This window comes from Trachinotus anak, unplaced genomic scaffold, assembly GCF_046630095.1.
Source record: "Trachinotus anak isolate AG129_WGS33_773 ecotype Australia unplaced genomic scaffold, CSIRO_AGI_Tana_v1 ptg000025l, whole genome shotgun sequence".
Taxonomy (NCBI): Eukaryota; Metazoa; Chordata; class Actinopteri; order Carangiformes; family Carangidae; genus Trachinotus; species Trachinotus anak.
In genome coordinates this window covers 4,939,301-4,951,705 of record NW_027273876.1, presented here as the reverse complement: position 1 = coordinate 4,951,705, position 12,405 = coordinate 4,939,301, and the positions used below count along the sequence as shown (strand labels likewise).

General features: G+C 41.1%; 2 protein-coding genes across 17 annotated transcripts in view; both read left to right on the top strand.

The window, feature by feature from the left end:
* The window catches only part of rpl38 (ribosomal protein L38), a 374,880-nt gene extending 368,575 nt beyond the window's left edge, over positions 1-6,305 (top strand). For 14 of the 15 annotated variants that reach the window (XM_071462797.1, XM_071462784.1, XM_071462790.1 and 11 more), the window contains exons 2-5: positions 3,327-3,353; positions 3,947-4,007; positions 4,923-5,045; positions 6,237-6,305. In XM_071462797.1, coding sequence (XP_071318898.1) covers positions 3,351-3,353; positions 3,947-4,007; positions 4,923-5,045; positions 6,237-6,262 — 213 coding nt within the window. In that variant the 5' untranslated portion in view covers positions 3,327-3,350 and the 3' untranslated portion in view covers positions 6,263-6,305. Of the gene's footprint in view, positions 1-3,005; positions 3,121-3,326; positions 3,354-3,946; positions 4,008-4,922; positions 5,046-6,236 lie in introns of those variants that run through there. The other variant, XM_071462782.1, reaches the window with a different exon arrangement.
* Positions 6,306-7,243: 938 nt separating this feature from the next.
* The window catches only part of ttyh2 (tweety family member 2), a 58,634-nt gene continuing 53,472 nt past the window's right edge, over positions 7,244-12,405 (top strand). Inside the window, exon 1 of one of the 2 annotated variants that reach the window (XM_071462780.1) lies at positions 7,244-7,870. In XM_071462780.1, coding sequence (XP_071318881.1) covers positions 7,742-7,870 — 129 coding nt within the window. In that variant the 5' untranslated portion in view covers positions 7,244-7,741. The remainder of the gene's footprint in view (positions 7,871-12,405) is intronic. The other variant, XM_071462781.1, reaches the window with a different exon arrangement.

Genomic DNA, 12,405 nt, shown 5'->3' with positions numbered 1-12,405 from the left:
CTCATAACTCAGCAGGTATGGTTGTAATGTGTGTAGTCTCGGAGGCATCTCAAGCTAATTTTTTTTTTTTTGTTGCTTTTCAAAAAAAAATGAGTAGCCATAATTTACAGTTACCCTGGAACTGAAGAAACACTTGTTAGAATTTATACAACAAAAGCAGAAGACGACAGCTTTGCAGGGAAACAAACTGCAGGATGCATGCAATTTGTCAACATTTCCTCCAAAGCAACTATCATGCAAAATGTAAAGCAATTTGACTCCTACCTCAGCTCAATGGTTTGGGCTGAATCGGATGAGATGTCTGCTGTCTACTTTTCTACTGCTCTTCTTCTTACTCAAAACTTTTATCTCTGTGCTCACAGCCTCTCTGCAGCCGCCATCACTTCAGAGAAAAAAAAAGAAAACAGAAGGAGAATAAAATGAGATTTAAAAAAAAAAGAGATAGAGAGAGCACATTCATAACTTAATTTGAACTAACACATAAGCCATTTCAACAATCAAAAGACACTTTTAATTTGATTAAAGAAAGCCTGATTTGGCTGCTTATCTTCTTCCTTTACAGACAGAGACGCTGCCTCACCCAGAGGCAGTCTTGACATTGGGCTGGTAGATAAACCTGGAGCACTGACATGACCTGCGGTGTGAAAAAAACCCTTTTTGAAAAAATTAAAAAGCATTTAATTAGAACATGAAGTTTATTTCCAACCTTGCCTTTCATCGCTGTAAAATAATTTATTTTTCTGTTGGAGGAGTCACTTGTGAATAAGATTCAATATCCATACAAGATGAGTTATAACTGACCTTTGAAACAGGTCAGTAATATAGCTTTTTATTGTGTGTCTATCTACCATCTTCTTAATGGTTCTGAAAATGATCTCCATTGTCACTAGATGTCACAGGAGCTCACCAGCATCTCAGAGCAAAACAGATGCTTCGCTGGCGACCTCTCTGGCTTCCCTTCAGTCAGCACGAGGTTATGAAGCCCAGTGAAAGCAGCCACTAAACACACAAGAGGAAGCTCAACTGCATAAAGTTACCCTGTGTAAATGAGAGCCAACAAAAAAATAATCAAGCCACAACCAATAGCCAATGCTAACAATGCCGTGCTCACAGTAGCGATAGCAACACTTGCTGAACAAATTCATAATACGGGTAACAGCAAGTTAACTAACATTATCATGCCACCTATAGCAGGTCACCAATCAAAAATGACATTTTACATCATGCAGCCATATCCAGGAGAAGAGAAGCTAGTTCCTATTCAAGCTGGAGCCCTTTAGCAGCTCATAGGGCTCTCCATCTCAGCAAAGCCAGACCAGTGTCGGCTCCATGGTCAGGCCGGGAAAGAAATTCAGCCTTGGACTTATCATCTGGGACCTGGCCGCAAGAATAGCACTGACGGAGCCGGTAAAAACTTAATGAATGTTTTGACAGTCCACCTGCCAACCAGGATTTGAGCCGGTAGTCTCCAAGGCCAGTGCACCTTTGCTCTGGTCTTATCTCTTTCTTTGCCTGAGTCCTTTTTAACCGAAAAAATGGAAACTCTTTCTCCTGAATTCTGTGTACTGCACCTTGCCATCTTGCCTGTGGGCGTTCCCTGTGTCTCTATAAAGGTGGGAAGGGCCAGCAGCTCAACAGGAGGGACTCACATGCACTAACATGCACATACACTAACATGCATGCACCATCATCCCAGAGATGAAAACAAAGATCAGAGAAGCTCAGATTGGATCACATATAGAGGGGGTGTGACTTTGTTTTCTTCACAAGACGCCATTATTCCACTATATCTTTACATAGTGAAATAGTTGTTGGCTGCTATTGTTTAAAATCTTGTTTACAGAACCTTTGATTGATTGATTTGATTGATTCACTGGGGGAATTTGGATTCACAGCTCAGTAATCCTGACTACGGCCTTGTGTTTATTGTGTACAGGCACCTACTCTATGTCTTTTCCTTATCCAAATAGAGAGTCTAAGGAGACGGCATTATATGTTATACAAGCTGCACAACCCTCTGAGGCTTGTGAATTTGGGCCATAAAAAAAAGTCTTTTTGACTTAAGGTGGAGCTATGGCCTACAGTACAGACAGAGGATGGATATGGGGACTTGATTCTGCTCTTGAATTCACTTTGGTACAGGGCAGTATGCATCATCAATCAGAGAAGTGTTCCAGGTCACCACCACAAGTGAAGCCCACCAGGAAGGCTTTTCTTGCCAGCAGTTGTCACCACCAGTGCTCATGCATCACGGAGTGCGCCCTATTGCCAGCGATTTTATGAAAGAGCACGCTTTGTTTGTCCATCAACACACAGTATGTGTTGCACCAGAAAAAGAGCATGTAAGGTTACACAATCACTGTTCACTGAGGGAGAGGAGCAGAAGCAGCATATGGTCATCTGCTATTTCACTGGAGGAGTCTGATGAAGAACAGTGTAATGAGGGGAGGATGAAACGCACTATCCAGTGGGTGAGGAATGGCCTTCATACATAATGAACATGCTTTGCAGGCATGATGGTAGGTCAGAGCATTATGTCCTCGATGTATGCTGCGTTCAAGAAAAGGGCTTATGTCTGTAATTTGTGTCCAGTTCAGCACCAAATAAATACATTCCAGAGACAACTGATCACTGACGAGCAGCAGGCCGAGGTGAACTGTGTACGATACAACCGTTATCAAAAGAATATATAAATAAAATGCACAACAAAATATTCATACACACAGATTACACTTTTATGTACTTTCATAGACCCCTTTATAGCTTATTGTTGTTAGGGGGAAAACCTCTTTCATAATTGGTGAGAAGACAAAACATGATTAAGCAAAAGAGGTTTATTAGTTTAACTGTAACTAAATCCAACGTTTTCATGATGCAGTCAGCTTCCTACTGTATTTTTACTTTCTGCATTTTGTGCCTTTTTTCTGTGTGAAAGCCAAACCTTAAAATACACTATTAAGTTCACTAGAATATCGATTTCACTTCAACTGCTTAGTTATAGCCTCACCACGGGTGATTCGCTTTTCTTACTTATTGGTCCTCTGTGGGTGCCGTAGTCAAGTATAAAAGCTCTTTGAACCGGAAGTCCCACCCCTTTTCATCCCCTCTCTGGCAGACTGAGTGAGTTACACATTCTCACACAAATAAGCTCACAATTTTAATCATCATCCATCCTCTTTAATGCTAATACTTGTATCCACTTGTCTACTAACTCGTAGTTACTCTCTTCAGGAACTAGATAACAAGATAAAAATGTAATTTCTAACACTTTTCTACCCGATGTTACAACCGATAAACTGACACCTTCTTTCTCCGCTCTTCCGCAGCACTCAGTCCGCTGAAACGGCAGCATGGTAAGGTTTCCCTCATGTAATTCCTCAAGTCTACATACCCGATAATGTTGAATTTCGTTAACGGGGATATGTCGTAAACTGTGATAGACATTTGTATTGATAAAGCGATCGGCAGATAGGTTAAATGGGTGATTAGCATTGGTGAGTTAGCATTAGCATAGTGCTTCTCAGATGCTCGCTCCGGCCACCCGGCCTCAACATGTTTCTGAGATGTCCACAGACCCGTAATAATATTCATTTACTCAAATTATAAGCCACTGAAGTTAACAAATCCTAAAGTATTGGTCAAGATTATATTAGCTGTATCTGTTCATTTGATTAAATAATGCGGGTACCTGATATTAACAACTACTTGTGACCTTCAGTAAAGATGTTTTTGCCGTCAGCAAGATGTCCAAACATCTCAGGCTGATGTGCCAGTGATGCATTCACAATCTTGCAAGAATAAGGATGGACCAAGTGCTGAGTTTCGATCTCTTACAGAAACGCCAGTTCCACCGGTCCACTAACATCACGTGGCTTTACTGTCTGAGTCTGTATTTACTTGCAATGCTCTGTCTGATGATGGTCTGGTTTGTCTTCTGTACCTGCAGCCTCGCAAGATAGAAGAAATCAAAGATTTCCTTCTGACAGCCAGGAGGAAGGATGCCAAGTGTAAGTTAAACTTTTACTGTCTCTCCTTCCTGTACTGCCTTAACAGAAAGGCAAATCTGTTAATCTAAAATACAAGTATGTATTTTTCTCCCCTGCAAAAAATTCAAATTCATACAAATACATGTGAGCATTTTAGGGATTTGTAATTTCTTTAGTTCTTTCTTGTAAACCCATATAATATTGTATAGATATGTAAGTAACAATTATATTCATTACCAGTTAATCTGATCGCCATTTCTTTGGTTAATCATTTAGCTTACTTCATATTCTTTCTCATATACCACAGTGATATCTTGAGTTTGCTTGATTTGTCTGTCCTAAACCCAAAGAGTTTTGACTAACTGCCATACACAAAGACAAAGAAAGGCTGCAAATCCTTTTAAGATACTGACATCTGCTAATATTGTCGCATTTAGCATGAAAAATTGCTCAAATAGTTAAGTTGTAATGTAGATTGACAACTGTATGTCTTGTAGAGAAAGTACAGTACTTGGTACTTACTCTAGTGCAGCCTATAGTGTTTTCAGTCACACACCGCTGGTCTGTTGAACATGCTAAGATGTGAAATTTTCTGCATGAAACCAGTGCTCGTGGATATACTAAAATGTCCAACAAATGAATGCTGAATTATCAGTTTATTTAAATGTAGTATTTCTTTCAAGGTAATGATTGTTTTATTGTACCACATTTCATAAGGAGGAAACTGCCAAGGTTATTCATAAAGCTGAATTGTAGTTAGTTACGGCGATCTTGTGATTTTTTTTTTTTTTTTTTTTTTTTTTTTTTTTTTTTTTAATTCAAGTGGGTGTTTGTGTTGAGTTGAATCTGAATACAGCCAAGGAGAGCAAGGATGCTGTTTGTTGTATAGAGAAGTGTGATTTTTATAATTTTATTCCTGACTTTGTCTTCCTTCAGCCGTAAAGATCAAGAAGAACAAGGACAATGTTAAGTTCAAGGTCCGCTGCAGCAGGTACCTGTACACCCTGGTCATCACAGACAAGGAGAAGGCTGAGAAGCTCAAGCAGTCCCTGCCCCCAGGTCAGTATTATCACAAACACTAACACAAAGATGACTTGAGACACAGAAGTGTGAAAAAAGCATCCCAATTAGCAACATTGAAGGGTTTCTGCATTTCAATGAACTTGTACACTTGACCAAGAACATAGTCTTGTACTGCTCCAATTTCAAATTTGCAACTATCCAGAGTCTAATTAAAGGTAACTTGAGGAGTTTTGGTCCCCTAGTAGCTTAGAACATGTTTTTATGAGATGGTCCTGTTTATGTTGTACCAGAATGTGTAAAGATGCACAAGCATTCCACAAGCTCAGGGCTGACATTTCTGGTGACCGCAGAGGATGGCCAGAGTTGTAGTCATGCACTGTGCCAATTAAAGACCTCAGGACTCAGAGCCTTCATAAAAGGCACTGCAATTGTTTTATAATGTCAGACCTTGGTTCAGCATGTTTATTGGGCCTCGAGGAATATACTCAGTGCAACTTGGTAAGAATCAAATTCATAAACTTAAGTTTACAATAAAAACTTGACTTTTTAAAATTTTAGTGCTTTCTAATAGGACGGGGTAGCTGGTCCTCACGTGGATGGTCCTCGTGAAAAATGAGGCTCTGGTTTTAAGTATTGGGCATTATGTGGTTGTTTACATTATCAAAGTTTGAAAAATGAATGTTGAAATGATGCAGGATCTAAAACTACATAACCCCCCCCCCCCCCCCCCCCCCCCTTGGTTTTGAGAAATGTCGTTATTGTGCAGCTGATAATGAAGTAGTTCTTGTGCTGGGAAAAACACGTTCATGTGTAAATAAAACATTCTGTCTTCCTTGGAAACCCTCCAAGCTGATGCAAATGTAATTAGTCTTCATTGACTGCAATGATGAGGGTGTAATATGTGCTGGGTTGCACACATTCAGTTCTGTAATTTATTTGTAAGTCATTTGACAGAAAATATGAAACTGTGCACTGAGTTATTTTACAACAGACCTTAAGCTTCAAGTACAAACCTTGTTTAAAAACATGGATCAGTTTAAGTGCTACTGGCAAACATCTTTAAAGATATCTGAATGGAGGAGGCCAGTCTGGGTTTGTCACATGTTCAATGATGACAAATGTATAATAGTATTAGTAGTGATTATAATTCTGCATGTTTGTCACTGCTGAAAACATTCCTTCAGTGTTGATGAATGTATCTCTAACCAGTTGTCTTTCTCTTCACAGGTCTGGCTGTGAAGGAGCTGAAGTAAATCCGTGATGTACAGATAATTGTAATAAAAATTGGAAAACTAAGTTATTTGTCTGTGGTTTTGTTTCTACTGTATTGTCACGCCATGATACAAATGTGATGGGTTAGAAAAACCGATGAGTATTATGTTTCCTGGAGTATAGTGTGTAGCCAGGGTGTAAAAGACAGGTCATACATGGTGTTCTGACATCTCTCCACAAGGTGTCTCGTCTTCCGTCAGACTTAAGTTTCCTGTTGGCACTGCCCTCCATGCTATTGACAGGTTAAAATAAAACCACAATATAACTCTAATTACTAATGGGTTTAAAAGCTGTGGACTCACTAACAATTGCATTATAGGTGGTGCAACTCACTGCTCATTTTAATCTGCATTTCCATAAATGTCACAGTTCATACAGGTATTAATGGTTAATTCCAGTGGTGGGTGATGAGGATTCAAGCAGTTAATGTTTAATAAAAGGAAATACATTTCACGTCAGTGGAAAAGCTTGACAAATTCAGTGAACACATTTACTCATTTGTCCGTCAGATTAATTGGAGTTGCTGTTCCTCTGGTATATTCAGCACGTCTGAAGTGTTCTGTACAGAGGCGTGTAATTAACATCACAAGCCAGTCTGAATAATGTAATGTGTGAAAAGTACAACATGTGTGAAACATTTTTCTGCCCAAATGCAGCTCAGCACAGACATAATATTAAACAACAGTGGGTTTAATATGTTCATGCATCTGGATCCTGAAAATACAAGCAATGAGGCCAAGGCTCAGGCCTGCAACACCAGTGGACAGCTGGCCCTCTGGTTTCATTAGCAGGTTATAGTGACTGAGGAACTAAATATAAAGACAATAAAGAGACTGTCCACGATCTTAACTGTTCGTGGACTCGGGGTTTCCTGTGGGATGCAGCTGCTTGTAATGGTCTCGGTTGACCACTCGGTGGCAGCGCAGTCCCTCATTCCACAGAGGCTGATAAACCGTGAGATAAAACACGTAAACAATGAAACACAGCGTCCAGATGAAAGTGACGCCACTACCCACTGAGCACTTGTGCTCATTGAAGAGTTTTACCGCGGATATCCGGCACAGCGACACTTTCAGACTCCTCAGCCGTGCGTCTTTGCGCGCCCCCCTTCACTCAGTGCGCGTCTCCGCCGGTGACTGCGCCGTGCGCTCGGAGCAGCTGTCTGTCGGACAGTGGCGGTGGGTCCACACGGTCACGGAGACATGGGTGCGCTGTGATTAAATCTCCTCAGCTGAGAAAACGCCTGTCGGATCTGACTTCTCAGCGGCGGGGCTGTGTGTGCGGGACTTCAGCCACGCAGCGTCTCATGCGTGGCTGAGAGTGTGTTTCCTGAAACGAGCATGCTTTTACCACTGCCTTTGTCTGATATGAGACTGGATTAGGATCTCCGGACTTAACTGCCCTCTTTAGTGGAGAGGGGCTAATTGAGGCTGCAGCCTAACTTTTCTCTCGGGGCAGGGATGTCTTCGGCTCGGGTGGATTACATTGCGCCCTGGTGGACTTACTGGCTTCACAATTTTCCTCACATCAACCTGAGGTTTCAGCCCATTGAGAACAGCTTCCAGCCCGAAGAGGAGAACTACCAGCAGGTCAGTAGAAGATGGGACGTGAGGCTTTATGAGGAGCCCAGTCATCAAGCACAAAGGCTGAGCAAACTGGGGACACAGTGTGCCTATAGGCTTGTGCAATGTATGTTACCCTGTAGTAAATTTCATGATGTATAACAAACTATTTTTTTTTATCCCTTTTAACTCATAATTATCACTTATATGCATCCCTATGGTGTTTCTAAAATCAGTTGTTCATTGTCATTATGCTTTGTGTTGCCTTCACAGTCAGATTACATTTTGCATCATTGATGACAAAAGTGGTTCTGTGATGTCTCTGGATATCCTGCAGGTCCACTTCAGTGGTGGCCACCTCGAAGACTCTGCCACATTTATCAGCAGCTACATCCAGACGGATATAAATCAGTGAATAAAGTCAAAAATGGGTTGTTGGTGCTGTAATTTCTAGTGGTGTTTTTAAAGCAATTATTGCATCTCTTTGGAAAATGAGAATACACCTTTGGGTTGTATGCTTTGTTTCAAGGAATATTGCAGAAATTCAGTTTTTGTTTCGCTTTGCTGTTTGCAAGTGGAGGCGGAACAAGCACATCTTGTAAATACTGCCTCCAACTGCGCTTGGTAACATTTTTCATTCACTTTTAAGAAGGAAAAATAAGTTGTCTTTGGAGAGACACGTTGTGGATCAAGAAGCACACTTGTGGTTAATTTTGGCATAGATGTGTTTCACCCATGGGAGTCAAAGTGGTGGTGACAGGACTGTTTCACACAGCTTCAAAGTAGGTTGGGATCAACTGTTGGATGACTAATGACCTGCTTGTGAACACATGTCAAATACCATGAATGATTTATTATTTTACTGTTTAATTTTTCAAGGTTACAACTTAGCTTCTGTCAGTGCATGTACTTACATCATGGTGAGAATAGATGATATTTAAGTTCATCGCTGCAGCATCTAGGCACCGCGGTCTCCAGCGTGAGGTCAGGGGACCTTCAGGGGTCCAAGTGAGTCACAAAAGGGCCTCATAATGATGTGATGTGATGAAACAATAGAAAGGCTATGTAACAATTATAGAAATCCCACTTACATAAATGTGTGTGTGTTTTGTTTTTTTTTAATGAAAAAGTTTAGACCTTTTAAAGTCAGTAGTCTCACTTTAAAACCACTTACAGTATTATAGAAAAAACTTTTTTTTAATCTTTAAATTTTTTAAAATTTGCCATAGAAAATCACAAATATGACTAATTACATTAACAATGACTAGTCTGCAGTGAGCCAGCAGGTACAATACCAGGAGCCTGAGCGTCTGCTACTTCTGTTCGCTGTTCGGCATAAAGCAGATAGCATACATCAGCCAAAGCGAGTCTTGATGCCATGATGCTAACCTTAACTTTTAGCTGCTATCTCTCCACCAGCAGTAGTCTTGGTGCGTTTCTGCTCTCCCAGATATCAGACAGCAGCACAACTGAGCTGTATTTGTGTCGCACTGGTATCAGGAACAGACAGAGAGGAAAAGTGAGGAAGACTTTTTTCTTCTCATGCTGACAGTTTCCCTTCTCAGTAACAATGTGGAAGCAGACTCAGTGCCATGGGGTGTTGGGGGAGGGAGGGTGGTGAGTCTCAGCAGGAGGGCAGCACTTCCTCCTGAGAGGACAGTCATCTACGGGCAGTCAGTCAGAGGTGGGAAACCCCCACCACCCCATCAACCCTCAACCTTATCTCCCACCCTCTTTATTGTCTGTCTATACATTAAGCCCCTCCCGCTCTCACTATGTAGAACAATTTTCTGCAAAGCACCAAGACTAATGACACAATTTCAAGCTGATGCAAGGCTATTGAGGCCATTACTTTTCCCATCCTTTGTGGGCTGTCATGCTTAATTCTGATCACCACCTCTTGTTTTGACGGCATTAGTCGCAGTGATAATGTGCTGTATATGCAATCAAGGGATGAAGAACTCAGGAAAGAGGTGATATATTTCCCCTGGATCGTTGTTAAGTGGTGAATCCTACTTGAATTATTGAGGGCTATTGTTAACGCCACTAATGAACTGACTCATATCAACATAATCAGTTTAATATGGCCGGCAGCCCATTGTAGGTGTCAGTTATTGTACTATAAGGCAGTTAAAGCATGTAAACAGTTTGTGTTTAAGGGAATTTGCTTGTAATGCTTTGCAAAACATCACACTGGGCTATTTACGAGAAGTTTATTTCTGCTCTGGGATGATTAGCTGCATTGCAATAGATATTTTAGCAGTATTCATTAGTAGAGAACTCAAGTTAAACAGCAGAAAAATTTTTGCGTTATAATTGAAGTGTGCAGTGTCGACCGTTTTGTAAAGGAATTACTGAATCAATGTTTAGTCGGCTGCTGCTGTGGACAGCATTGAGCAGCTGAGCCGTGCCTTTAACCCAGGCCACATGCCTTGTAAGTGGAGCTGTAATTGGCTGGTTGTAGTGTGGGCAATCCTGGTGAATTCCTCTGCTGGCTCTGGGCCATTGAATGTGATGGAATGTAAGGGGTCAGGATCTTTCACTGTGCTTTGTCTGCGTGTGTGTGCGGTAGTAGGCTTCTCGCCCGCTGTCGGACACTGCTGTTGTCAGAGAGGGGATGCCCATCAGCTCTTCTCTAATTTCTGTCTTCTGACAATAAACAAGCTTTTCTATTCTGTTCTTTAGCTCGCTGTCGCATATTTGGATAATTCTCAAATCCCACGGGGCACGGTTGTTGAATTGTGTGGAATTGTCTGGAAAAGTTAATGAAGAAGATTGTTGGGCGTACACACCTTAATTTCTGCAGTAACATCCTCTCTTGTGGAACTGACACTCAAGCATTGTTGATGATTGCTTTGGGGATGCACGTGCTCCTGAGATAATCTGCTGATCTCCTCAGCGATCATGCAGACCTCCAGTTGTGTGTGATTGTGTAATGTATTTCACTGCTTTGTATCTCCCTGTCCTGAGGCCTTAAGGATGGAAAGAGGGCAAAAAAAAAGCTCATCCAAAAGTAGGACAGGGGCCTAGTTTTTATAATATTTGTGTGTGTGACTCTACATTTGTGTGTGTGTGTGTGTGTTGAGTCAATCGTCATGTGTAGGTCAGCAGGTCCTGGTCCATATGACTTCCCTTTCATTTCCTGCTTGGCACAAACATGTTTGTGCCAAATACTGTGTCCCTCACCACATGTACCACTGGTTATACCCATCCAGCCATGAGACTCTGATACTACCCAAGCAGCCAGGGTTACAACAGTTTATTGGTGAATCATGGGAATTAGAGTCTCTGATAAACAAAAGGTTACAACTCCAGTATAATTAAAAAAAAAAAAAGAGTTAAAAAAAACCCCCATTTGTGCGTCTGTTTGCTTTTCCTGTTGTATGTTTATGTTGTGTGTTGGTCTCAGAGCCAGCAGGCGCTATGACTGCTGTTATCAGGGCCAATGTCATCAAAAGAAAACTAGAAACCAGGCTGTAATGAAATGAGATGCTACTTATCATATTGTAGTGTTGGTCTCCTAGGACTGGTTTGACATTTTTTAGGAAATATGCTTTATTTGCTTCTCTTTGATGAGCATTAGATGAGAAGATTGAGATATCTTAGCAAGAAATAGTCCCCCATTTAACCCCCCTTAAAAGTGCAAATTGATTTGTTTTCTCTTTGGTTTTTTGTATTTTGAATAAACTAACAAGCTCTGTTTAATTAGGTGGATTTGACAGAGCCTTTTACCCTGTTTCCAGGCTTTACGCTACACTAAGCTAACTGGCTGCTAGCTGTAGCTTCATATTTTCCCCATTGCCCACGTTTTCTATGAACATTAAATATTTTACCATAATCAGCTGTGGTTTACACAGTCTTGTCTGTAGATACTGTGATTCAGCACATAATCTGTCATGATGCTCCAACTTCAGCTCACTCCACCTTATAGAACAGCATTGGATTCTTAGCAAAAGCAGATTCTGATTTCTAAAGTAAATCAGGTTTATTACCTGAATTAACACAAACATCTCAGCTGATTACACACTTCCTGTACATGATTACGGATGATAAAGGAACGTTTGTATATGCCCCAGGACAAGAGAACAAAGAGTTTTTGCATAATAGCATTTGTCGTTGACAACACAACATCCTCTTTTCCCATCTCACCTCTGATCACTTTAATGTCCGGCTCGGACAAGTTTCTGTTGGAAGCTTTTATCTTGCTATTACCGTGGCCTGGAATGTTAGGAGCTAAATGAACAAGCCACAGACGTACTATTCTATTACAGGAGCAAACACATACTCTTAACACACTCAATCTTTCTGCTTCAGTGGCTTTTCTTGCAGAGATTCTCTGGGAACAATGTTCCACCCGAGTGCATCCAAACAGTCTCCTCCAGACCTTTCCGCTTTTTCCTGTTGTCTTTGTTGTCCCCGTGTTTCTGTTTTTTTTTTCTCAGTTCATCAGCATTTCCTCCACCTTCCCTTCTTTGTTCATTGATGTTAGACCTCCATACTCCAATTTAAATGGATGTGTCGCTGTGTCACAGCCACTGGCGTGTGGAAGACCCGAGAGAATT